General features: G+C 36.9%; 1 protein-coding gene across 3 annotated transcripts in view; it reads left to right on the plus strand.

Annotated features, from left to right (window-relative positions):
• Positions 1 to 26,173, plus strand: part of WAPL (WAPL cohesin release factor) — a 73,708-nt gene that overhangs the window by 44,893 nt on the left and 2,642 nt on the right. For 2 of the 3 annotated variants that reach the window (XM_054163736.1, XM_054163737.1), the window contains exons 5-18: positions 1,130 to 1,225; positions 4,329 to 4,481; positions 4,730 to 4,866; positions 6,842 to 6,953; positions 12,044 to 12,271; positions 16,960 to 17,071; positions 18,389 to 18,486; positions 20,052 to 20,128; positions 21,297 to 21,472; positions 21,746 to 21,861; positions 22,565 to 22,726; positions 23,838 to 24,045; positions 25,232 to 25,320; positions 25,837 to 25,932. In XM_054163736.1, the coding sequence (XP_054019711.1) occupies positions 1,130 to 1,225; positions 4,329 to 4,481; positions 4,730 to 4,866; positions 6,842 to 6,953; positions 12,044 to 12,271; positions 16,960 to 17,071; positions 18,389 to 18,486; positions 20,052 to 20,128; positions 21,297 to 21,472; positions 21,746 to 21,861; positions 22,565 to 22,726; positions 23,838 to 24,045; positions 25,232 to 25,320; positions 25,837 to 25,932 (1,860 nt within the window). The remainder of the gene's footprint in view (positions 1 to 1,129; positions 1,226 to 4,328; positions 4,482 to 4,729; positions 4,867 to 6,841; positions 6,954 to 12,043; positions 12,272 to 16,959; positions 17,072 to 18,388; positions 18,487 to 20,051; positions 20,129 to 21,296; positions 21,473 to 21,745; positions 21,862 to 22,564; positions 22,727 to 23,837; positions 24,046 to 25,231; positions 25,321 to 25,836; positions 25,933 to 26,173) is intronic. The other variant, XM_054163738.1, reaches the window with a different exon arrangement.

Genomic DNA, 26,173 nt, shown 5'->3' on the forward strand with positions numbered 1-26,173 from the left:
CAAAGCTCACTGTAGAAGGGAAAGAGGCTTTTCTCTTGTCAGGAAACTAAAGTGATTTAGTGCTTGACAAGTCTTTTGGGCTCTGAAAACTCATAGCTAAGATTTTCATTCTGTTAATATTCTTTGAAGATTTTTTTAGTCAGGGCTTTCTTTTCTTGTAAAGAATGGAAGGATGTAGCAGAGTTTTTAACAGTAGTACAGAAGCTCTTGAGTTACAAAATGTACTTTCTGGCATTTGACATGGCAGAGCCATCTATAGCTGGTACAGCTAGGTTGGCTCCATGTAGCCCTTCTGTGGGCTGTCCTTTAGCCAGTATATGCTTCAAATAGTTGATATGTTGTATTTTGACAGAAGCATATTTTCTGATGCCAGTTTGTAAATTACTATTATTTTGAACTTTATTCTTTCCACATGTAAATGCTGTGTAAACATGTATGAGGTGGGGTGTAGTTACACAGTTTACACAATACATGGAATGTTTGGAAATTGCAAAAATTGCTAGGGTGTACTAGTCTGAAATATTATTCTACAATTAGATGAGTAAACTCAGATGCTTGAAATATAATTCTGCCTTTGAGAATGATACTATATTTCTGAAATACTTAATGACAGTAAACTTTGATTTGCCTTGACACATTTTTGAGTAAGAAGAAGAAAAAAAAGGGCTTCTTAATTTATTAATATGGATTAAGGCATTTCATTGGAGTATTTTCTATTCTTCCAAGCTTCAAAGTCATATCAGTTCTATATTTTGATTTGCAGCTAGACATATTTTCTTCTGACAGGATGTTTGCTAACGTTTTTTTTTCCCCCCCGTAGCTGTCTGTTTATAGGAAGGTTACAGACCTTTTGTCTTTGAATAAATTTAAAAAGCAGAAAGTCTGAAAAAAATTTAAATAGGTATATATCATGGCAATTGCTATTTGGGTCTGTCTGTCTTCAAAATCATCAGATGCTTCAAAGTCTTTCAGGTTTTCTCATACATACAATATTGAGAACTTGTGTTGCTGGAATACAGAACGGGGAAAATTTTATTTTACTTATTTTGCTGCATTATTGCTACAGTACTTTTTGAAGTATATAGTGGTAGATTTGCTTAAAAAAATAACTTTCCTTTTTGTCTTTTAGTCTCCCACAAAAGCTGTATATAATGCTAGACACTGGAACCAGCCAGAATCAGAGGCTTTGCCAGCACCACCAGTTTTGAAAACTGCCAGTGTCCCAGTAAGTAGATTGTTTTTTCTCAAGCTTAGTAAATCTCCTTTTAAGAGTCACTGATGCTTTATTGAAACACAAGTTCTTGATATCTGGTAGTGTCACAATAATTCAGAATGAAGTCCACTTAGTGATGTGAACCATTGGCTAGCTGATAGGAGAAGAATCATTAGTGGAAGCACTCTATAATAGTATTTTCCATGTAATTTCAATATGCAGATACAAAAAAGTACTTCAGGTTTTATGATACCTAATGTTTTGAACAGTGGAGAACTAGGATTAACTTGCCCGTTCCCATAGAAATCAGCAAGTTGCAGGTCAAAAAGGAAAAACTTTTTCATTTTCCTTTCTAATGGAGTATTGTTAATTGCTGACTTGAGTCCATAGACACTGAAAAAACCTAAATTTTCTGTGTATAGCGAGAAATACTGAGATGAACATACCAGATCTAAGCATGCCTACAAGAGTAGACAAAAGGTGAAGGTAATTGCTTTTTAGCTCTTTTTAGACCCTGAGAATCCAGAGACTTGGGCTCATATATGTATAAAAGTTATTACTGATTATGCCAAGAGAGCATTGTACACTGTCAGTAAAATTCATTTGGTGCCTTGCTTTTGCAGTACTTACCTGAGAGCAGAAAACCAGGAAGTACCTATTTTTGCAGTGATAAGTCTTCAGCTTTTGCTGTTGTCATCAGTTTTGAGTTTTGGTTAGGGTTTTGGGGATTTTGTTTTACTTTTAATTCCACCTGTGTCCATGTTGGTCTGGTACTAGCTCCTGAGCTGTGGTTGTCTTTGTTTGCATCTTCGCAGTATACCAGCCTTCCTGTTAACAGCACAGCCTGGAAAATGCAGATGACTCATTCTGAAATAACCATTACTGCTACTGTTTGAGGAGGGAGCATAGATTTCATTCCTGGGTTTCTCCTAAATGCCTTTCTTAATTTAAATTATGTGCAATGGACTGCCTGGGGAGGTGATGGAGATGCCATCCCTAGAGGTGTTTAGGAGGAGACTTGATGGAGTGCTTTGTGCCATAATTTAGTTGATTAGATGGTGTTGGGTGATGGGTTGGATGCGATGATCTTGAAAGTCTCTTCCAACCTGGTCTGGTCTATTTTATTTTATTCTAACAGAAGCTTTTGTTGCTTACTGAATCTGTGTATTGATATGCATTGTGAAGTTCCCTGGTAGCTAACTTGAAGACAGATTTTTGTCTGAGTCTTCTCAGACAGACTATGAGTATATCCTCTTCAGGCTAACAAAATGTCTGTCTGTCTGCCATTTTTTTCCACTTTGTAATTGGAACCATGAAAATAATAATTTGGGAATATGGTAGAGGTTTGGCTGAACAAACCAGTTAAAGGAATTTGTCTGTATCTGCTTCTCATGTTGTGTGCATCTGAAGTTACTTCAATCACTTTTTATTTTGGTAGACTTGAATTTACATGTCTGATTAACATCTAATAGTTACTGGATAAATGAGCCTTGATCTAAGTGTTCAGTGGTAACCCCTATGCAGATGATCCTGCCTCTTTAATTTCTGTAGGAATTTGTTACCTGAAGATCTGGATAAATTTGTCCTAGATCTATGGTGAGAAATCCATAGTATGCAAACTGCTTAAGCCAAGTACTTTATCTTACGGCCTCTCTGCTTTGAAGGGAAAGCCAGTAACAAAAACTTGGATGAGATGCTTGAGTGGATCTCCTGTGTTCACAGACTGATAAGATCAGTGTCTTCCAGTATGTGCTCTAAACCAGCTTTTCAGGGTTGTTTATTAGCATTTAGCCACTGGAGTCTAAGCAAGCAAATGCTGAAGTGCTGCACAGTGATAAAGGCAGCATGTAAAGAATACTCTGTTATTACATCAGATTGTTTGGCTTGTATTTTAATTTTGACTATGAACGTACAATGCACAGGAGGGCTTTCTCTCAAATATCTCCTGTTGTAACAGTTAATTCATCATCCAGGCCTGCATGTTAATTCTGTGGGGTTTTTTCAGTCAGTTTGAAAAAAATTCTTATGTTACTTAGAGACTGAGGATGATTTAAATGTCCGCTGGCATTGGCACTTCGAATTTGGCATTTGAAAGTGTTTTTCCTGCATGCCTCGTTTTCTGTAGTTTGTCTTCTCATCTGAATTTGTGCCAAGGCAATAATCAGAAGATAAACTGACACTGAAGCTTACGGTAGTCTCAAACTAATAGAGGAGTAGGTGGAGGAGAAGCCTTTAATACTTGCCTGAAATTGCTGGAAACTTGTTAGTAGTTACTCTAGACTTAACATGAAGTTCACTACTTCCTGGTCTCAGGAAGTAGTTCAGAGTAGATTTTGCTGTATTTTCATGGTATAATACTCTGTTCCTAAACCAATAACAACAAAAATAAAGCCAGTGTACAAAGAATACCATGAAATGACATGGGCATGCACCATTCCTCTTATTTCTCTGTGGCAATTTCTTACGGTGCTGCAAAATGTATGTTGGTAGTCTTCTACTTACAGCAGAGTACAGTTTGGATTATCAAGTTGGAGGGGTTGGTTTTCTGACAGCTGCACCCTGAGTACATTAGTGCAGTACCCTCCAGGAGTTAGAATTGAGAAGAGTAATCACTGAGGTTTTCAGTTTAGGCTCTGTAGAGATAGTCGCTGCTCAATGCTTTGTTCATATCCAGGCCAATGTACTTAATGATGGTTCAATAAAGCAACCAACTTCAGTCATTTCTGGAAGCTCCAATGTAAGAGGGTAAGATACTTGTAAGTTTCAAGAAATAATTGTTTTTGAACATGGTTGACTGACTTACCCTAAACCTTAATGAATCAGTGTAAAGGACTTGTTTCTTATTGGTTTCACAATTCCACTGGAGCTTCCCTGACTACTTAGAACTGTGTTTTGTATTTGAAAAGCCTGTAATTTCCAACATCTTTATGTTATTTTTTTGAAGAGTAGGTACATTATCACACAGCTTAGGTACATCTTGATAGTGTAAGGCAAGGACTAAATAGTCCCAAAAATGTGAGTTTGACAATTACACATCTGTACTGTTTCCTGATGTATTTAGTGTATGTTTATGTGCTCAAAACATCTGCCCATTTTAGCACTTTCTTATTAATAGGTAAGGCTATCTTCAAAGGAGGCAATTCATAAAGATGATGGAGTTTTTAAGGCTCCTGCACCACCTCCCAAAGTGATAAAAACTGTGACAATACCTACTCAGCCCTATCAAGAGATAGTAACTGCATTGAAATGTAGGAAAGAAGACAAAGAAGTAAGTATTCTTAACAAATTTTTAAGATAAAGAATTATTGGTAATCCTAAGTACTGGAGGAACAGTGTCAAAATGAAATTTGGCTTTCCTGTTAAAGATAATATTTGTATCTAAATAATTGAATGGCCTTTCCTAACTTGTTAATGTTTCCATGCACTCAACACTGAATAGATTTTAAACTGTACTTGTTAAGGTTATAAACAATACCAAGAGCAACTTACCTAGGTCAAAATATTTGTCTCTTCCAGTTATACACTGTTGTTCAGCATGTAAAGCACTTCAATGATGTAGTGGAATTTGGTGAAAATCAAGAGTTCACAGATGATATTGAGTACTTGCTAAGTGGATTGAAGAGCAATCAGCCCCTAAACACACGTTGCCTTAGGTAAGATATCTTAAAACACTGATTTATAGTTACAAGAGATACTGAATTAAATATTCATCAAGGAAGTGACCCTGCTTTAAAGTGTTAATTGTCACTTCTGCTACAAAGAATAAAATCTGAAAATAATCACCAAGATGATATATTGTGAATAATCAAAAGCACTATGATTAGGAAGATGAAATAGGATCGTGTGCAGTAAGAGACATCTTCAACACACTTGTTCTCCTTGTTGCTATAAATGATTTTTTTTTCTGATAACTTTTCTTTGTTTAGTGCAATCTTAGGTGCAACGTCTGGTCTGCGTTTTAATGCAACATTCAATTCTAAACTAAAATCCCTCAGACTCAGAAGTTTGCTGGCTATAATCTAGAACTAATGTAATATTTGAAATGCAGTTTCACTCCAGCCACTTGTTCTTCTTCTGTTGAGAAATAACATAGCTGGTATCCACTGGAAGTATTGTGGCCTCAGTATTAATTGGGCGCTTTGTCTTGAACTACTTACTGCACTCCTAATATTCCAGTTAAACTTTGTTCTAAATCAGTGTTCAAAAACGTTGGCTTGCTTTAAAAAAGTTTGACTTAATATCGGTGTGTATTCCCTGGACTTAAAACTAATTAGAATGATGTTTTTTATCTGTGTAATGAAATTTTTTTTATATATACATATTACAGATAGTTTTAATACTTGTAAATTTTCCTCTCTGATTAACAAAGCTAAAATGTTAGAGAAGGAAAATCTTGAATCCTCAGGGACAAATGATCAAGGCACTTTACTTGAGACTAGACTGTGGATGAGAAAAAACTCTCTATATTTTTAAAAGTACTATGTTAAAAATTATTCTTCATGTTCCTCAAAAACTAGCACTGAACATTGTCACTGAACACTAGAAATCTATTATCCAGCTTGTGTGTGCATTGTAATAAGAATAAATTAATAGCCTAATGTTAGTTTAGGAGTGTTTTTCATATTTAGCACAATTAATTCACTCATACAACAAGCTTCCTGAGATCTTAAACTGACTTTCTTTTACTTTCCAGATTTATATCATGACATGTAACTTGTATAAACACCATACATTTTTTTTTCCTTTCAGTTAACAAATTAAAAGAAAAATATATTTCAAACTTAATCAATGTGTAAGGATAGGAATAGACCTAAAAGAATCAGAAACTGGTAGGTAAGCTGTTGTGATCAGAAACAGAAAGACACTTCTTTAAACATACCATACCCCGTGAGTCTTCTGTGATAAGATTCCCCACTAATCATGGAAGTCTTGATTACAGACTCACTCCCACATTACTGCACATTTAAAAGCAATCAAATTGTGACAGTGTAATTATGTTTCACTGTGCCAGAAATGGCGGACAGCTTGCTAATAAAACTAGAAAAAGACTTCTGTATTTAAAATAGAGATGTTAGCGCTGGTCACTGATAATACTAATAGATTTGTTAGATTTTTCCTGACTTCTGTTGTATTTTCAGCAACCATAAATGCAGCAATAAATACTCATTTTGCTGTAGAAGTACTCAGGCACAAGAGCGACTATTAGTCAGTTAGATGACAGTGATGGAAGCTCACATTTATAATTTCTGATAATGCCTTGATCCATAATAAGCTCTCTTATGTCTCTTATCAGAACTTTGTTCTTAATCCATGAATATTTTAGTTTCAGTTTAGCTATTTGAAATTATTTCAACTTCTGTTTGAAAGAAGCAAGTTCAGGATACCTGTTTTTATCCAGTCTTAAAATAAAGCAGACCTATTTTGGTGCTGGTAAGCAGCTGTTGAATAAAATGCTGCTCTGTTCACCAATTACAAACTTGCTTTCCAGAAATTTTAAGGAAACATACTGACAGAGTTTGTCAGGGGCCGAGGTATAGGTGGTCACTCATGTTTTGTAGACTTGTTTATTTGCCATTTTTGTAAAAGCCTTCATTTCAGCTGTTCTAATCTAGAACAAATTTTCTCCAGTGTAATCAGCTTGGCGACCAAGTGCGCCATGCCCAGCTTCCGAATGCATCTGAGAGCACATGGGATGGTAGCCATGGTTTTCAAAACACTGGATGATTCCCAGCACCACCAGGTATGGACACATGGGGTATTTCATTAAAGTTTGATGATAACCTGTATACTTTAGATGAATTTTATGTACACACAGTTGAAGGTCAAGCATCTAGCATAGTGTACATCTGAGATCAGTGACTCCATTTCAGTAATCTGTAGGTATGAAAAATAAGAGCCTTTGTGTTCCAGTGATGAATTTATCTTCCACTCTTTATGTGTTTCTGGATTTGGAAATTCTTTGTAAAAGTCATTTGAGCTTTTCATAAAAAAACCTGACTGTACTTTGGGTTGCTATTTTATATCTTCTTTAAAGGTTTTAGAAATAGACTTCTTGTTGTATTTGTAATTTCTTTCAAAGAAAACAATTTTTTAAAAATTCCTTTATAATAAAAGATGTGCTCCAAGTTCTCATCTCCAGGCTTGCTTGTACATCAATGATTACCTTTTCTGGAGCTGTTGTGGGGCATTTTTCAGGTCCTCAAGCAGTGCTGTGATAGCAGTTGTAGGATACCTCGAGCATGTGCAGTATTCTATAATAAATCTAGGAAAGGTAAACTTTAACTGCTTTTTGTAACGCTACCTGAGAGCTACAAGCTGAAGCTGTTTGGGTTTTCCTTTGCAACTTTTCAAATTCAGATCAGCTGTAACACACTTCTTGTGAGTGTGACTGTTTTTTCAGTCATTGTTAGAAAAGGTGAACATGAGAAATGTTACTGGAAGTGGGTGGTAGATAACCTTAATCCAATTAGGTTTATTACTTCATGGCATTCTTTTAGAAATATTAAACTGCAGAAGGAAACTTTGCACCCACAGAAACAGACATTTAAGGGATTGTATTTGACATCTTACTGTGAGTGGGGAAAATAGCTGTAGAGCTTTAAGTATCTAATTCATAAAAATAGTTTATTTTGCATCTCTCTCAAAAATTAGCAGTAGTTAACTGTAAAACATAGGAACCAGGTTCAGTGCATTCAGTATTTGGAGAGCTGTCAAAATAATGCCAAGTGATACAAGACATAAAGTGAGTATCAGTGTGTTAGTTGGGACAGTTGCCACTGCCCTGAGTTGCAGATGTGCAGAGGACAGCTACAGTTCCATGAAAACTGCCCAAGCTTGCTTGGCCTTTTACCACTTCCTATTATTCCTTTCAAAAGAACTTGCACATACAGTTCAGAAGGAAATTGCATGCTATGATTTGTCTGCAGTAACCAGAAGCATTGATTATATTCATGACTTTGCAATATATCTGATGGAAAGCTCCCTTTTGTCAGGAGAGGGGAAAAAAACCAAAACATACCAGTAGTTAATGGTTTAATGTAGTTACAGTGCCTTCTTGGTATGAGTTACATAGTATTTTAACTACTGATTTATCAAACTACTATTAATACATGCTAAAATACATGTTCTAAGTCCTGACAATATGTGTTTCACTGATGACTTGCTCTGTATAACCTTGCTGTGTTTATATATAACCCTTTCATTCATTAATTACTTCACAAAATTTTAGCTTGTTCAAAATGAATAGAAGTTTCTCCCTTAAATTTCAGTGCTGAGTAGCACAAGAATTAAAAAAAAATCACACTAGGCTTTGCTTGCACAGCTCTGATCTGTTATAAGATTCATAAAAACTTGGGGAACCCCACAATTATTTTGTTAACTTTTTCTTTGCAGTATTTTGGAGATGGGAAATGATATTGCTAATTGAAACAAATATGAGCATAATACTGCATTCATTGTACTGATAAAGTGGAATAGACTGAGAAAGTAGGAGACCTCTGCATTTCTATAAGAGGGCAGTTCATAGTATCACAGTATCACCAAGGTTGGAAGAGACCTCAAAAGATCATCAAGTCCAACCCGTCACCACAGACCTCATGACTAGACCATGGCACCAAGTGCCACATCCAATCCCCTCTTGAACACCCCCAGGGACGGTGACTCCACCACCTCCCTGGGCAGCCCATTCCAATGGTGAACGACTCTCTCAGCGAAGAACTTTCTTCTCACCTCGAGCCTAAACTTCCCCTGGTGCAGCTTGAGACTGTGTCCTCTTGTTCTGGTGCCGGTTGCTTGAGAGGAGAGACCAACTCCAGCAAGGAAAACAAAATAACTGGTTATTTGACTGAGCTACACCTAAAAATGTTTACATGAAAACTACTCATTCCACCAAATTTTTCCTATAGGATTATATTTAAGTTACAGTTTCTGTTTTCAGTTGACTTTATCTATTCAGCTATCTTCTAAAGGTTTTGGAGTATTACTAATTTTTATAATGAAAATTCAGGTTTTATTTTAGCTGTCAGTAGTTAAGCCCAGAAATGTCTTCAATATGTGACCAATTAAAAAAAAATAAAAATCAAGTGCATTAAATGTAGTGCTGAACCCTAGAAAATAACCATCTGTTCCCACAAGCTGCAGTATAAATAGAACAAGCAAAGGAAGAGAAGGATGAAAGTGGGTGTAAATGGTCTGCTGTTTATGGAGTATACTTCAGCTAGGATGTTTCCATACTTCTGTAGAAGTATGGAGTGCAACTCTATAGTTAGATATGCCATAAAATTTCTGTCTGGAGCAAATTCTACTTACTTTACTTTTTTCATCTCCACATTTGTTTAGAAGCAGAATGTGTTTTAAGCATCTTGAGGAACAGAATAGGGGAAATAAAAAACAACAAAACCACCCAAAAAGAACAGCTGCAGCCTCTAACAGTGGAATTTTGAGGGTTTGAGTTGGTTCTTTGATTATTGGTTTGGTTTATTTGTTCGGGTTGGGTTTTTTTATTATTTACTTGTTAGGATGTTGAATGAAAATTCAGCTTGGAAGTCTATGTATGTTAGGGCATGAGATTGCTCTGAGACAGTGTGGTTAGCCTTTATTAACACAGGAGATCAGAGCAAAATGTGGAGCAGTTGTAGTCAAGATTAAACCAACTTACCTATAAGGAGTAAGAAAAATGAGTTTTAGAAAATTCATGTCACTGGCATGTAGCTGAAGCAGGTTCATTCCATCTTATAAGCATCATTCACATTTGAAGTCCTTGCTTTTTGCAGCATCACTGTCTTCCTGGTTGCACTTCAGTATTCAGAGACTTATTGGCCTGATCATCTTCTGCATTGTATGCTGGTTTTCCTTTTCTGTTAGTCCTCCTGCTGCTTGAAGCCTGCTGTATAATGTCTTAGTCCCCTGTTTTGATTTCTTCTGCTCAAACATATTAAAACTTGGGTGGAGTGTCTAAAGGGGAATATTGACATCATTTATGTGAGAGGAGGACCACTACTCTGTGCATAATAGGAAGTCAGTTGGATTGCAAAGAAGGAAGCCTGAGACAGGCAAGGGCTTGGCACAGAAGCTTACAAAATGAGTGTGATTGCCCTTATCAGACTTCAGAGTATCTATGAGGCATTTCTGAGCAGTGATCTAAGAACACTGGCGTTTTCAAAAGTCTAAATATTGGCAACCTCTAGTCTATAAATTCAGCAGTTTCCCTCTTAACTGCTGCCTGCTTTCTAGTTGACAGAATCTCCTTTGGGAGCTTAAGCATGATTTTAACCAGGAAGCTCACTTAGATAATGCTGGTCACCAGAAAATAGCTCTTCATAGATGTTCCACATTGGCTGAACAGCAGTTAGCAGAGTCACCTTTGGTTTCTCTGGAATGTGTTTGCTTCTGTGTCCTGTTTTAGTAACTGCCATTCTGAAGAAAGAAAAGTCTTTTTTCCAGGAACCTGAAATTTCTTACACTTTAAAGCAGTTCCAAGTAAATCCAGAGTAAATAATTTCTATACTTAAACGTTGCAATTTTATAATTTCATTGGAGAAAGTTAATAGAAATTAAGGGAAAACCAGGTATGGCCTGCCTATATAGATAGACCAAATAGAAGCCACTCTGTGTTTCAAGATTGTACTTATGAAAGGAAATGCAGATTTGGAAAGACTTCCTTCCTTCCTTCCTTCTGTATTCCAAATGCATCTTCAGTAGTCAGATTGAAGTCTTTATTCACCTGAGGTTTTCCTTCAATCAGACAGGAAGGAGTTTTAATGTAGCTTTTGATAGACTTGTCAGCTGCCTAATCCTGTTTTGGAAATGCTGATACTGCTTAGCATAACCAGGTATGATGAGCACTTGGCTTCTAAAATAAACAGAAGCAGCTAATGATAGCTTTGGTGGTTGGCTGGAATCTAAACAAGATGTCAATCTGCTATGACACATTCTGCTCTTTCCTGTTGAACTGGGCAACATTCACATCCCAGGATTAGTTTATCTCTATTTTTAAATTTATTAAAAAAGAATTGTTATAGATGTGTACAGCATGTTGAGTCTCAAGAGTTGAGCTTGGTGAGACCCATATAACCCAACTCCCCACCCCCGGCTGTTTTTTTTCCCCCCAGATATTGTCAAAGGTTTCTGAAAGTGTGTCCAGCACAACTCAATTTTCCATGACAATTTCTCCTCTTGACCATAATAATAACTTGGAGTTCACCTGGAAAGATGAGTCTTCGTGCAAGGGCTGTACTTAGCAGCCCTAGGGACAGATAGCTTTGCTCTGATCTATTCACTGTCAGGTGTCCTCTCTTGACAGTCATGATTTTTCTTTGCTTTTCTGAATCCTCATGGAGATGCAATTGAAGTCCTTCATGAAGAAGGATTAAGTATTCTTTAGGGAGTAAGAGGTCCCTGTATACCAATTCTGTTTAGCATAGGGATGGTTGAGTTAGTAACATTTATTGTGAAGGGCTGATGGGAATGAAGCAGGAGGGAAGACGTTCTCCTGCTGTCTGTGTTTTCTGTAATACTGTTACTAGAGTTACTGGTTCTTACTCTGTCTGCAGCACTGAGTCTTTTGAACGTAGAAAACTCTGCTTTTCTGCAAGCTTTTTGTAAAGGTATTAGGTGTCTTATGTCTTGGCTGTACTGGCTAGGAGAATGCATTAGTAACTTGCTAGAAAGTATCTATGTACAACATTCATGCAAGTATTCATGCTAGCGCTTAGTGGGACTTCTCAGGCTTGTTTTGTAAATCTTCAGCTTCTTTATTAAAAATTGTGAAAGATTTGCCTAGCGTGAGTACAACAAACTAACTGCTTGCTTTCTTTCCTCTCCAAACCCAAGAATTTGTCCCTTTGTACAGCAGCTCTCATGTACATCCTGAGCAGAGATCGTTTGAACATGGATTTAGACAGAGCTAGTCTAGACCTGATGATACGGCTTCTAGAATTGGAACAAGATGCTTCTTCAGCCAAGCTGCTGAATGAAAAAGACATGAACAAAATTAAGGAAAAAATTCGTCGACTGTGTGAAACTGTTCACAACAAGCATCTTGATCTTGAAAACATCACGGTGGGTATCATGCTTTTATTTGAATGCCTTAGCAGTAGTGAAATGCTTAATAAAATGGAACTTGTAAGCGTCATCATTAATCTCACATCTCCCAGCTAAGCAGTTGTGACACTTTGCCTTCCTTCTGTGTAAGTATGACTGTAGTGGAAGCATTTTCTTTACATGCAAAATTTCTTCTCTAAAAGGCTGTTGGTAGGTTGTTCTTCAGCTGTTTGATTCACTGTTCCTTCCTGCTGAGGGAAGCTTATGAAAGGTAGCAATTAAAAACAAGTAACATTTTGAATAACCATATGTTTAAAGACCATGTTTAGATTATTTGATTCTTTTTCTTTGCCTAAATTTTATGTATACATTTACAAACAGTGTGCTATTCTCTTATGTGAGAATAGGAGTGGTGTTAAATTCAAAATGTGATGCAGGTTTTTTCACTAAGAAAATTTAAGTCTGTTGTACAGAAACCAATTCCTCCCTGCTTTCACCCAAAGCATGGTGACAGACCTGTTGGTTTCCATAAATGTAGTTGAGCTTTTGTCTTTCCTTTCTCAAACACACTTGATTTGTCAGCTGCAAGAGAGTGAACTGTTTTTATGTTTAAAAAAATATGGCCATGGTTTGATGCTAGCATTAAGCTAGCTTGAAAAATAAAGGGTAAGCTGCAAAGTCTTAATTTTTAAGTGTGTATTTAAAGAATTGATGACAGGTTGAGTGGTTGAGTAGATGAGTGGTCGTAGATGGCAAAAATTAGTAATGCGCTTTTGCCGTATTGCAGTATAACAGATGTTAGGATCATCTTAAATTTTTAGAATGTCTTGGAATATGTTCTTTTAGTGTTTTAAAGATTCTTATTAGGCTTTTGTCATTTTTCATGTAATATTTATTATTAATGATATTTAATTAATACTTAATCCCCGCAAGAAGAAGCTTCTGATTTTATTGTTTATGGCATGAGTTTTTTAGAGCTATATCTCCACAAGTAACATTTTAACTCCTGCCAGTAATCTGCAGTTAAAATAGTATTTCATCTTAGGGTAGATTAAAAGATATATACCTTGTTGAGCTGATGTTTTCTTTTGCAGTTCTTGAGACTTATTTTGTCTGTTTAGGACCAGTTTGGTTTGGGGTTTTTTCCCCAAAATTCTGGCTAATGGACAGGTAACTGAACACATGAAAAGTCAGTGTTATGTAGCAGTAGAGAGAGATGAATTCTGGGGGAGGAAGATAATATTGATGACATAATCCTTGATTTTAGTAATCTGTTGTGACAGAATTATTTCAGAATTTGTTTCTGTTTTGTTTCCTACAAACCTATGAAATGTGCAGGTAGGAGATGTCTATTATAGTTTTGTCGCATTCAAAATCTTCAAAGAGGAATCAATTTGAGTCTATTTTCTCCACTCCTAGTTTATTCTCTGAATTCACCTGTCACAATCTGAAGATACCAACAACAAATGAAATTTGTTCTCTAGGTGGTAATCAGCTGGTATAGTCAGTGTCCTATTTCAATGCTGTTTTGGCACTGAATGCAGCTCATGTAACTCTGTCACTAGCAGGATATCTGTTGATGATAAAATGTAAGATAAGTTCCTTTAAGCATGGAACAGCTGGTACAGGTTCCTCGTTGCTAAAGCATCCAGATACACATACCATTGTCTCCTGTTTGAGTCTTTCTTGTATTCATAATGTGAGTTAACCTGATGGGTTTTTATGAACTGTAGTTCTGTTTCTGTGTTTTCTTAGGCATGAGTTTTAAAGGATATATTAAAAAAAAGACTCTGTCTCGAAAGTTGGGTATGATTAAGCAGTAATTATCACAGGCCCAGTCAGTTTCACCTGTAGTTTGGGTGTTTGGTTTTTTTTTTGGGGGGGGAGGGGTGTTGTTTTTTTCTAGGGTATCCCTATTTCTGAAAATTATGTTGTGATGTGTTGCAAATGTGTTGAATACTGTAGTATCTCACAGATGGAAACTAATTCTCTCCCAGCTGCACCATCTAGAAACAGAGACTACATTGCATTTAGAGCATATATGCAAGCCAAATGAGATGATTAGATTCTCTTTCAATCTATGATAGTAGCAATTGTAAGTTGTGACAATAATGCACTTCATATGTAGAAGATAAAGTTGGTTTTACACAGATCTCTGTCGTGAAATATAATAAGGAATCTTTGTTTTGTACCAGGCAGAAAACACTAACAAAAACACAGATCTTGGAAGGGTAAAGAAAAGATCTGTGCTTAGACTCATCCACTTAAAAACATTTGCTGCAATCCTCCTGTTTCTATAACTCCTGTTTATTGCTTAACCCATGACATCATCTTTTTTTTTCAATCTTGCACAGATCAGAACAAGATGATGAATATTGCCTGTCTCTTTCCACAGATAATGTTGTTTGTATGGCTATCTGTAAGCTAATTTTTGAGTGCTGAGGCAGGCATTCAGAGGGTTCTATTTCCTACACTGCTATGAACTGTACACCCAGAGACTGAGAAGGAGTTCTGTGTTTAATATGTTCAGGGCTTTATGTTGGCTTAGAAGATAAAACCTGAAGAAATTAGCCTTTGTATTAGGATATAACACCTGCCTGTCAGTCAGTATAGCCCTCTGTTCTAATGCTTGCAGTTAGCTCCTCCCTGTTGCATCATAAAGAAAACCTTCAGAAGTGAATTCTCTTTTGCTCTCAGCATAAGGCTGAAAGTGTAAGGAGCTGTGGTTTGAACCTTTGGTGTTAAAATTCCATACTAATTGACATAAAAATTGGCTAGAATGGATTTACTGAAATAAAAATGGTGGGTTTATGCCCAGTAGTATAAATACTAAAAAACTCCAGGGGAGTATAATTTGAAGTCTTATGACCCTTTGGCAGAAAACAAAGCACTATATTTTAAATACTGTGTGGCCTTAGAGCTTTCCTGGTGAAGGTATTTAAGAGGTTACATGTATCTTTTGCAGCTGTTAAGATCTCGAAGAAGAATTTTTAATCAGCTTCCATTAATCTAGTTTAGGTTGTGCATTATTTCAGACATCCATGTTACAATATTTTCAGCCTCAGCCTATGAAAATAAAAGGAATATCTGAAGAGGATGGGAAAGTTTCAGAGAGCCAGGGAACTGGCAAACTACTGTCTTCAGATTCTCTCCCCTCCTCTCAAAATGTATTCTTACTTTAGTTGGCTTCAGAAGGGAAGTTCTTCATCCATTGCTTGAAATATCCTCATCTCCTTTAGCACTGTGCTTTTAACATACAGCCTTTTAGAAGTGCGAGGTTTTGGGTCTTGTATCACCCAGTCATGAGATGAGAATACTGTAACCAAGTGTGGTTAGTTTCCCTCCTGTGGGAAGATTTGATGAAGGGCTGTTGGCCTTTAAAGGTAGTTAGCAATTTCTCCAGTGGGAAAAGAGTCGCAGGAGTAATTGCAGCTTCGTCTTTTGTTTCTTCTTTAATGGGGGAATTGAGATGCTGCTGACTCTAGGAGGTGTGGCTTGTTGTAGCTTTGCTGCTGTGCTGTCCCCCACACTTTCATGATCCAAGGACACTTCCATTTACATGTAGAAGTGTTGTTGCCGTATGCTTATCAGCAACAGCGTGCTTCAGAGCTTGCTCCAAAGAAATGGAAATAACTTTCTGCGAGAACTCTTCTTCATGAAGACTAATCTTCAGCTTTCTTTTCTGCCTTGGACATCAGTATTTGGAAAATAAGGAGAGCTGCTGAAGATGTTGAGGGGCACTCCTACAATTTATAACTTGGTTTTCCAAATCAGTGGGGTATTTACCAAAGCCTGCTGAGTAGTGTTATTCCCAGGAATGCTGAGGTTTAAACCGGTATCCTGGAACATGCTGCTGCACAGCTCAGAATAAGCACAGCCGTCCTTGAAGCATTACAAAACAAATGTTCTAGGGTGGAAAGGTAACTTGGGAGTGGTTAAATTCAGTTGGCTTTAATGAGATTTTAGGCCTTTTTCTTTGTCCTTTCATCATTGTATTTATGTAGCATACATGAAACTGTTCCGCTTATAGTAGTCCAGATTTGCTTTTGTGTTTTCCAGGTGTTACAGAAATCTGTGCTGGTCAGTTTTGTGTCTATGTAAATTTATATAAAAGTTCTATTATCAATGTTTGCCTTTTATTACAGGCTATTGGAAAAAGAATGCATAGTCTTGACTTTATAAATAATGCTATTTTTAGTTAAAAATACTGCAGGGGATTAGCTTAAGATAATCACCTAGAATCTTTACAGCTTCCTTTTGCAGGATATTACACTTACCTTTGTTGTTGTTGAAATTTTTTTATGTATACAGGGAAGCAGTGTTCACTGTGGTTCTTTTTTGTTTGTGTGTGGTTGTTTGGTTTGGGGTTTTGTTGATGTTTGTTTGTTTTTTCTTGCCTGGCTGATTTGTCCATTTCTTCCTCCTATTTATTTCTTTTTATAAGAAGAGAAATAGAAGAAATGAGGCTGCTTAGGTTTTCTATTCTATTAATAAAATAAAGTTGAAAAAGCACCTTGTTCTCAGTACCAAGGCATTTTTTACAATGCACGTTTTTTTCAATCTGTTCTTGCTCCCTCTGGTGGCTCCTCCACTCAGAACCTCTAAGTTTGTTTTATGGGTTTCCGTGATACAGATCTGTATTATTTGGTATATTTGCTGCAGTTGCTTGTGATGATTTCTCTAATTATGGAACCTAACTCTTTCAGACTGGACATTTGGCCATGGAGACATTACTGTCTCTCACCTCAAAACGAGCTGGGGACTGGTTTAAAGAAGAACTGCGACTTCTAGGTGGTCTTGATCATATTGTAGATAAAGGTATATTGGAGGTGCTGCTTTGGCAGTGTGAAAAATTAGTAAATATTAATGAAGTGTTGCCTTTTCTTGATGTTCATTATGGTTAAAAATGGAAATGTATTTTTCTCAGCAATGTTAAAGTACACATTGGATATCATAGAATGGTTTGGGTTGGAAGGGACCTCCAGAGGTCATCCAGTCCAACTCCCCTGCAGTGAGCAGGGATGTTCTCCTCTAGGTTAGGCTGCTCAGAGCCTTGTCGAGCTTGAATATCTCTAGGGATGGGGCCTCAACTACCTCCCTTGGCAACCTGGTTCAGTGTTCCTCATGGTGACGAACTCGTTCCTAATGTCCAATCTAGGTCTACTCTTCTCTAATTTCAAACCACTGCGCCTCGTCCTATCATTAGGCCTTTGTAAATGATCTCTCTGCAGTCTTCTTGTAAGCCCTTTTCAGATACTGGAAGGCCACTATTAAGTCTCCTTAGAGCCTTTTCTTCTCCAGGCTGACCAAACCCAGCTCCCTCAGCCTGTCCTCATGGCAGAGGTGCTCCAGCCCCCTGATTGTTGCAGGTGGGATTGAAAACATTTTCCAGGTTAACCATAATGTGTATAATGTTGCACATGATGTACAGAATTAAAAATAGCAGAAGTGTAGACAGAGTACAGGCGACTGTGTTACATAGCTCTGTACAGCACACAAACACAGCATTCTTATTATAGAATCAAATGTCCTTAGCAATCTTCCAAAATTATTTTCAGGCCTAATATTTTTAAGCTAAATATTCCAGAGGAAGTCAGCCCCCCAAGAAGAAAAGGTGGGAGTGTTGTTTCCTTTTTTATTTTATTTTTTTAAAGATGATGCCTTGGTTATGATTTTGGAATTAGCATCTCACAGATAGGAAAATGTCTAAAATGCTTTTTTTAGCTCAAGAATTCCTAGCCTTAACTAAGCAGGGGGGTGGACAAAAGTGTTCAACTTACACACAGTTTTGTATTTTAAAATGTAGTGAGAGTGTGCATGCAGTACCAGTTTTTTTCTCTTATAAAAACAGTGCAGTCATGTGCTGTACAGTCTCTTGTCAGCAAGAATTAAAATACACATATAATTTATACCAACAAACATGTAAAGCCAAAATTGTAAGGGCATTGCTGATGTGATGTTTCGTTTTTTGAAATTCACCCAGAGAAATGAAACATTTTGGAATACTGCTTATGGCTTTGTGATTGTTTCCTAGTATTGAGGGGTTTGTGAAGTGACTCTGAGTAGCTAGGTTGTACGCTTGGCTTTTGAAGACCTCTTGCTGATAGTGAAATACAACTTCTTTCTGTGGTTTAGTTAAAGAATGTGTGGATCACCTAAGCAGTGATGAGAACGAAGAGAAACTGGTTGCTTCCTTATGGGGTGCAGAGCGATGTTTACGGGTCCTAGAAAGCGTGAGTATGAGGAAATGCATTTCTGCAAACTGCTTTCTCTCAACCAGACGTCTTCAATGTCAGATTCATGTCATTATATAATTATATGGTAACATTGATTTTTTTTATAGAAGAATCTAACTTTCTGGTGTTTTATCAGTGTTCCTGGAATGTGTTTGTTTTTAATTTCTATGTCCATTCTCTATGTACATACAGCATTGCAAGGTTATTTTTGGTGAGAACAACTGCAGGTAACATGATGCTTTTTTCTTAAGTTCCTACAAAATGCTGCTGTTACGGATCTGGTGTAAGTTTGACTCTCTAATGCATGCCTGCAAATAACACAGAGAAAACAGACGCAGCTTTTTCTTAGAAGTAATAAATCTATGTATATTTTAAGAACTGCTGCTTACAACCATCAGCTGGCTAAGCACTGAAAGAGAAAACTGCCCTGTAAGTCAAGCTAGGCCTGTAACCAGCTGAGCGTGTATATTGAGATGGTAAATATTTTTTATGAGAATGGAACAGAACTGTGAAGAGAATTAAAAATCCATGGTACTTCCGTAACTGACAGGAGCTGTGAGCATGCTCTTCTCTACAATGCCTGGTTTTGCTGAGTTTCATATTTGTTACTATTACTCTTTCTGTATTGTGGTACAGTAAGCAAGCAGAAGAATGCTGTGGCGTTTGAGCAGTGCATCTCCACACCTCAGAAAGTGATGGTGGAATTCAGAGTACACGAATCTTACTGAACACTTTTAATCCAAGGCAGAGAGAGCAGATAGCTACAGTGGTAACTTGTTTTCGTCAGGCAAATAGGACAGAGTCAAGGACAGTTTAAAAGGAAGCTGAAAAGTGAGGAAAAAAATGAACAATTGTTGAAAAACTGATTCAGGGTGCAAACTTAAAAATTAATGGTATCTATTTCTTTACCTGCCTTCTGAACAGTAAGAAAAAAATCAGATCCTATTTCTGCTTTTGCAACAGTAGGAGAGCCTTGTTTAGTGGTAGAATATTCAGATTTGAACATAAGGGTGGTTCATGATGTAGGAAGATTCTTAGGAATGTGGGAGAAATCAAATCATGCAAATTTGAGAGAAATCTTTTCTGTTTCTGAAAATTGATTCTGAATTTCAGTCAAGGCAATTAAGGAAAAACTATATATATTTTTTTTTTTTTTCTGGCTGGTTGCATAATAAGTTCTGAGAAATGGAGGTGAGGTCAAATCCTAAAAACAACATTATGTATATAACTATATTCTAGGTCAGATTTATGTATTTGATACACATATGCATTTGGGACACTAATGAATTCAGGGCTCTACTGTGGTAGAGCATTTTGCCCATGGTTTCTGTACTTACTGTATCAGGAAAGGTGGTTTTATCTTCAGTGCCACAATTTTGTGTGATTAATTACAAGGTGAAAATTCTAAGGAAATACTGGACAATTCTAAGTAAAATTTTACACTGGATAATAACCAGGAAAAGTGGAAGTGAATGAAGTGGGGTGGTAGTGTAAGGGAACATTTCTCTTTCACAGAAAATAAAAGTCCCACTTTTAATACTGTTTTCTCCTCCTCTTTTTAGGTAACGGTGCATAATCCAGAAAATCAGAGCTATCTGATAGCATACAAAGACTCACAACTCATAGTCTCCTCAGCTAAGTAAGTTGTAGCAAAAAAAAAATCATTTTTGCAGGGCACTGCATATAACAGGGCAAAAAGCCCCAATAATTATTACACCAGAAGATTCTAGAGGGGAAAATTCTAGTTTCCACTGTTGTTCTTCATTAAAGTAATGCTGAAGTTAATTTAGATGAGAGTATGAGTAACTACCTGAGTGCTACCAATATACAGTGCTTCAATTTGTTGGTTGTGTAGAAGCTGCAAACTGCGGATTCAGCTCCTTCTGTACCAAGTTAATATGAACACAGAAGAGGGCAGTTGGGAAGCTACCTTTATTTATTGTGGTTTTATTATGCTTAAGTGTTTACTGAAATGTAGCATAATGGGATTGACAGTGTAACTAAAATTAAACTAGTAAAATTCTGTTCTTGTCTGTTCTCTCTGGCAAAGGTGCTCATGCAGACACCTCTAACCCATTTAACAATCTCACATGACTGGCAGAGATTGTATCCCTCTTGTGTTGCTCTTCATGAGAGATTAAATTAAGCAGAAAATTGAAGACCTCATTGGAAACATAACATCCAAACCCAAAACACAACACATACATGCCTCTCACTCCCATTTACTATGCAATTTCAAACTATCTATATATATAACATTTACATTGAAATCAGTGTTGTCAGTTTAACATCAAACTTATGTCAGACAGTAGAATCATGTCTGTGGTCAAGTAGTATCAGAAGGTTAAGATTTTACTGCTAGGACGTCACCTGTTCTCTATTTCTTACAGAATGGAAATAGCTCTGAGGACAGAACAAGAGAACATTTAGATAACAATGTCAGAGTAATACTGTGTATTGATGGTTGGAGGATGAGAGAGCCAGGGTTTGTAGAAAGAGGAGATATCTTTTGTAAGACCTTGTGATGAGGATGAAAGGAAGAATTAACTTTTGCTCTTGAACTCTCAAGCTAATAATGCTCTAAGCCACAAAGCTTTTTGAATTTTTGTTTTCACAATTTCATTTGAGCTAATAAAGTTTTTTATATGTGATGAGGTTTTTTTATCTGTCCCTATGAACTGAATATTTAGGTATCAGCAAAATTCTGCATAATCTCTGTTTGAGTGTTTTTCCTGGTAAAAACAATATAAAGGTGGAATGCCCTGTATGTTGTGGGGGTAACTTTGTTCTGCATCTTCATCCTGCAGAGCACTACAGCATTGTGAGGAGTTAATCCAGCGATATAATCGTGCTGAAGACAGTATCTGTTTACCAGACAACAAGCCTCTGCATCACCAGAATGTAACTAACCATGTGGGTAAAGCAGTGGAAGACTGTATGAGGGCCATCATTGGTGTCTTGCTCAACCTGACAAATGATAATGGTAAAACAAAACAACAAAAAAAGCATATTCTGTGTTAAAGCATCACATAAAGCATTCATGTAAACAGTTTTCTTGTAGTGAAGTATAATGCAATAGAACAGTTAACGTATGGTAGGTGCTTGCTTTACAATAATCAGCAATTACTGTAAAGCCATTTGCTTTGTCCATGAGAGTCTCATTTGTCTTTAGGGCCAAAAGGTTCTTGGCAACCTGCTTAAGATTATTAGAAGGAATATTTTCCAAACCAAGCCTCTGTACTCTTTCTGTTTACAGAATGGGGTAGTACAAAAACGGGTGAACAGGATGGTCTGATAGGCACAGCTATGAATTGTGTGCTTCAGGTTCCGAAGTTCCTACCTCAAGAACAGAGATTTGATATTCGGGTGCTGGTAAGCTGTTGTAGTTGTTACATTAACAGATCATGATCTGCCCTGTTCTCATGCATTTAACAGTAGTACTGTGGTTCCATTTAAGAAGCAGCCTCTACATTGTTCATGGATCTTACATATACTTAATGATGTACTTAATGCTTCTGTAAGAATTTGATGCTTTTGACCTCTAATCATTTTCCCTGGTTTTAGTGAGGAAAAGGCCACTGCTAGATGAACAAAGAAACTTAGCTAAATTCATTGGTGGATTATCTAATTTTCACATGTCTTCCACTTCAGAAATACAGGTGATGTTTGAGATAAAGGCTTTGTCAGATTCACCTCAGCTTATGTAAAATGGGTCTGTGTGGCCTACATAGCAAGAGTGAAGTAGTCTCTGTCACAGAGTCCTAAGAATATATGAAGGCTGGACACCTGAATCCCTAATCTATACATGGAATCTCATCTTTTAAAAAGTTTTTGAATTAAGAATTGGTAAACAGATTCCTGCATGCAAGTTACAGTGTAAGAGGGATCTCCTTTTTGCCTTGTGTTTCTTTAAATCCTGATCCTTCTATCATACTGTTTCCTAAAGGTGTGTTAGTAAGTTCTGTATCCTCAGACAGGATAAGCCCTAAAGACATTATTCATCTAGATAGATGTGTTTTGGTAATTTATCACTTTTTAATGTGTGTAATCCTCTTTGGCGCTCCAACTCTTGCAGGGATTGGGTCTGTTGATCAATCTAGTAGAATACAGTGCTCGGAATAGGCACTGTCTTGTCAATATGGAAACATCATGTTCCTTTGACTCATTCTGTACGGGAGAAGGAGATGATAGCCTAAAAATAACTGGACAGATTGATGCTGTTCAGGCCTTAGTGCAGGTAAGAAATGTGGCTGTCTTGTAATAGTTACCATTTCTCATTATCAGACTCTTTGGGGGGAAGGGAAAACTCAACAAGGAAGATTTGTCAGAATTTGTTTCCTGTTAGTATTTTGAGTAATATATCAGAGTGGGGAAAGAGGAGTGCTGCTCACAATTCTGACATTTCAGTACTGCCCATTACAACAGCTTTCGTTGTAAAAGACACTGCTGTGATTATCACAGACATCCAAAAGCTGCTGTCACACTCCATAGAGCTTTCTTGTTCCTATACATTCCATTTCTAGTTTTCTTGTTCCTAAATGGTTTAATACTAGTTTCATTTTAAATCAGCGGTAAAAATCACAAGCTATTCTTTTCTTACATACTTTGCTGCCGTAGATTTTAGGGGGTTTAAGTGCTGTCTTTTTGGGAGTTGGAAACTTTATAAAGAAAAAAAAATGTATCATGGCTTATAAGAAAATATGGATGTAATAATAACTATAGATGTGTGAAACAACATTCTTAAATGCTGTATTTATTAACTTGATAAAAAAACCCACAACAACAACTTTGGTAAATGAGTTCTATAATAGTAAACATTATAATGTGTACAGCTTGGCCAAGGCAATATTTAAAACTGGTGACTGTCTGGTTTGGGAAATAATTCACAAAAGTGCACAAACAGATTGTTGATTTAGACACATCCTTGATAAGGCTTTTTCAGTTTCAAAATTTTGGAGTGCATGTCTCAAGGGAAGAGCTAAAAGAGCAGAGAGGGGACAGCTAGCATGAAGAGAAAATGAGAATTGGTAGAGAACAAAAACTGACAGGAAAATATGGCAACTTTTACTCTTTAAGCTGTCTCAAAGAAAATCGTTTAAACGCTTAAGATGCCCAAGAGGAGCCTGCAAATTGGCTCAGTACTGGGGAGGGAGGGAGGTCTTTCCTGTAGTTCTGGGATAAACTGTATTTTCCTTTGAAGAAGAGAAAGCTATTGTTATGAAAAGTATTGAAGACTAACTGTATTAAAGGGGTGAATTGTGAAAGGGAAGTAAACTTTATAAATTATTACTTCAATGTGTTTAGGGTTTAATTTGTAACAGAAGTTCTCCTGAAATTTTCCCCATTAGCTATTTCTTGAGCGTGAGCGAGCAGCACAGCTGGCTGAGAGCCAGACAGATGAATTGATTAAAGAAGCTCCTACTGCTCAGCATGATAAGAGTGGGGAATGGCAAGAGACAAGTGGGGAGATACAGTGGGTCTCCACAGAAAAAACAGATAGTACTGAAGAGAAAGATAAGAAGGAGGAAGATGATGAAGAACTTGATCTTAATAAAGGTACGTTGTCTGGCTGTGATGAGCTCAGAAAAGGCAAAGAACACTGTGATGGCATAAATTCCCACCTTGTCCTCTTCTTATCTACATGCAATCTCTTGGCCTGAGATTTCCTTAGTGTATCCCCCAGGAGAAACTGGTACAGATCTTTATGAGCAGTTCAGAGCTGAAGCACAAGTAGTGGAAGAAGTGATGGTACTACTTCTTTTCTTAATAGTACCTTCTGTAAGTTCCTTTTCAAAAACAAAAGCCAAACGTTCTTAGAGACATGTAAGAAATATTCTGGAAGGGATGACTTTTGGACCATAATCTTGTTCTTCTGAAATATTCCTAAAGGTGACCTGCCTTAATTTTTGTTTTGTTTGCAGTTTTTGATGTGTGTTTGTTTTTTAGAGTATTATGGCCTGTTCTTGTTTCACGCGATTAAGGTTTTTTTTCTCCGTTCCTTGTTTGCATGTATGCTTCTTTTGTCCTCATCTTCTTTGTTATCTGAGTGGTTTCCACTCCATCTGTGGTATCTTGGGTGTAATGCCTTGATGTGCTGCACTGTTGGTAGTTTCTTGCAGGAATTTTTGTATCTCTAAGCTGAGTTACATAGTTTCTCTGGAAAATGTATCAAGTGTGAAACAGCAGTTCTTGTTGTTTAATATTCTAATAGGTGCAGTGTATTACTTCTAGTAATGTTATTATCTTCTAATAGGTAGGTGTGGACCTTGCTTTATATCTTGCCTTCTGTTTTGTAGCTTCCCCAACTGGTGTCTGCAGCTATTTGTGGTTTGCCAAAAAATGCTGAGTCATTAGCAAAAATTGTTATATCCATTATCCTTAACATAAGAAACTTCTTTTAGTGGAAGTGTTACTGGCTTAAAGGATCACATGAAACTTACATTTGTATTATGGTGTGTTAAGCATACCGTTTGCACATTAAAATGGCAATAAAATTCAACATAATGAGTTGAAAGCAAATGAATTCTGTTGTTCTGTTCAGGAATGTGCCACTGAGTGAGCAAGTACAAATTTTGTCTGAGTTGTTTTTTTTTTTTTTCCCCTCTGAAGTCTCAGTCCAAAGGCTTATTTTGTTTTGACAAAAAAAGAATTCTGAAAAGCAATAATGAAAGATTGTATTTGAAGCAGTAAAAGATAGCAGCTGCATAGAGAATACAATACACTCTGTTGTCTCTCTTTACAGCTCTTCAGCATGCTGGGAAGCACATGGAAGACTGCATTGTGGCCTCATACACAGCATTGCTTCTAGGCTGTCTCTGCCAAGAGAGTCCAGTAAGGGAATCAGTCAATAGCTTTCTCTTAAGTCAAATACCATTTTTAGTGCAGTAATAATGTGCAGTACTGAAATGGGTTTGTTACATTAGGACTCCATGTGAGCTGGTACATTGATGAAGCTGCACCAATGTATATAGCTTTGTGAAAAGTTGCTAGTTGCAGTGTTTGGAGTGATGCTGGCCATCAGTTCAAGAATTCTCAACCCTTGAAATAATAAAGGGAGATTGTCTCCATGTCAGTAGAGTAAGAGCTTTTTAGTTCCTGATAATCCTGTAGGTCCTGGGCAGGTCTGAGGGTGAGAAGGATCTTTATTGTTGTTTCCTAAAAAAGATAAACACCGTAAACATACGAGTATTGCTCTAGAGAGACTTAAATCCTAGAGGTGACAGCAAAAGCCATCTTAATAATGCTAGGAATGTATTTGCCTTTACTGCATTTCACATACACAGTAATACATTTTTGTGTCAGAAAACTATTTTCCAAATTAAAATAGATTTTTATTTTATTTCTTAGATCAATGTGACTACTGTGAGGGAGTACTTACCTGAAGGAGACTTCTCGATAATGACTGAAATGCTCAAAAAATTTCTCAGTTTTATGAATCTTACTGTAAGTAGTATGCATTTTAAATTGCTGCGTGTAGAGATTTTTGTAGGTGTGCTTTCCATTAATAGTCTGTGCGTTTTTAGAAGGATTTAATGGTTTTCAGTTTGTTTCTTCAGAAGAGGAGAGCCTGATTTTGGTTTTAATTATTGAAAACCTATTTAGCTATCATTTGGTAGTAAATGGAACAAAGCTACTTTGATTCCGTGTGATTGTGACTGGGCAGGAAAGACTTTTTAATCCTCCC

This window comes from Dryobates pubescens, chromosome 8 (genome assembly GCF_014839835.1).
Source record: "Dryobates pubescens isolate bDryPub1 chromosome 8, bDryPub1.pri, whole genome shotgun sequence".
NCBI classification, from domain to species: domain Eukaryota; kingdom Metazoa; phylum Chordata; class Aves; order Piciformes; family Picidae; genus Dryobates; species Dryobates pubescens.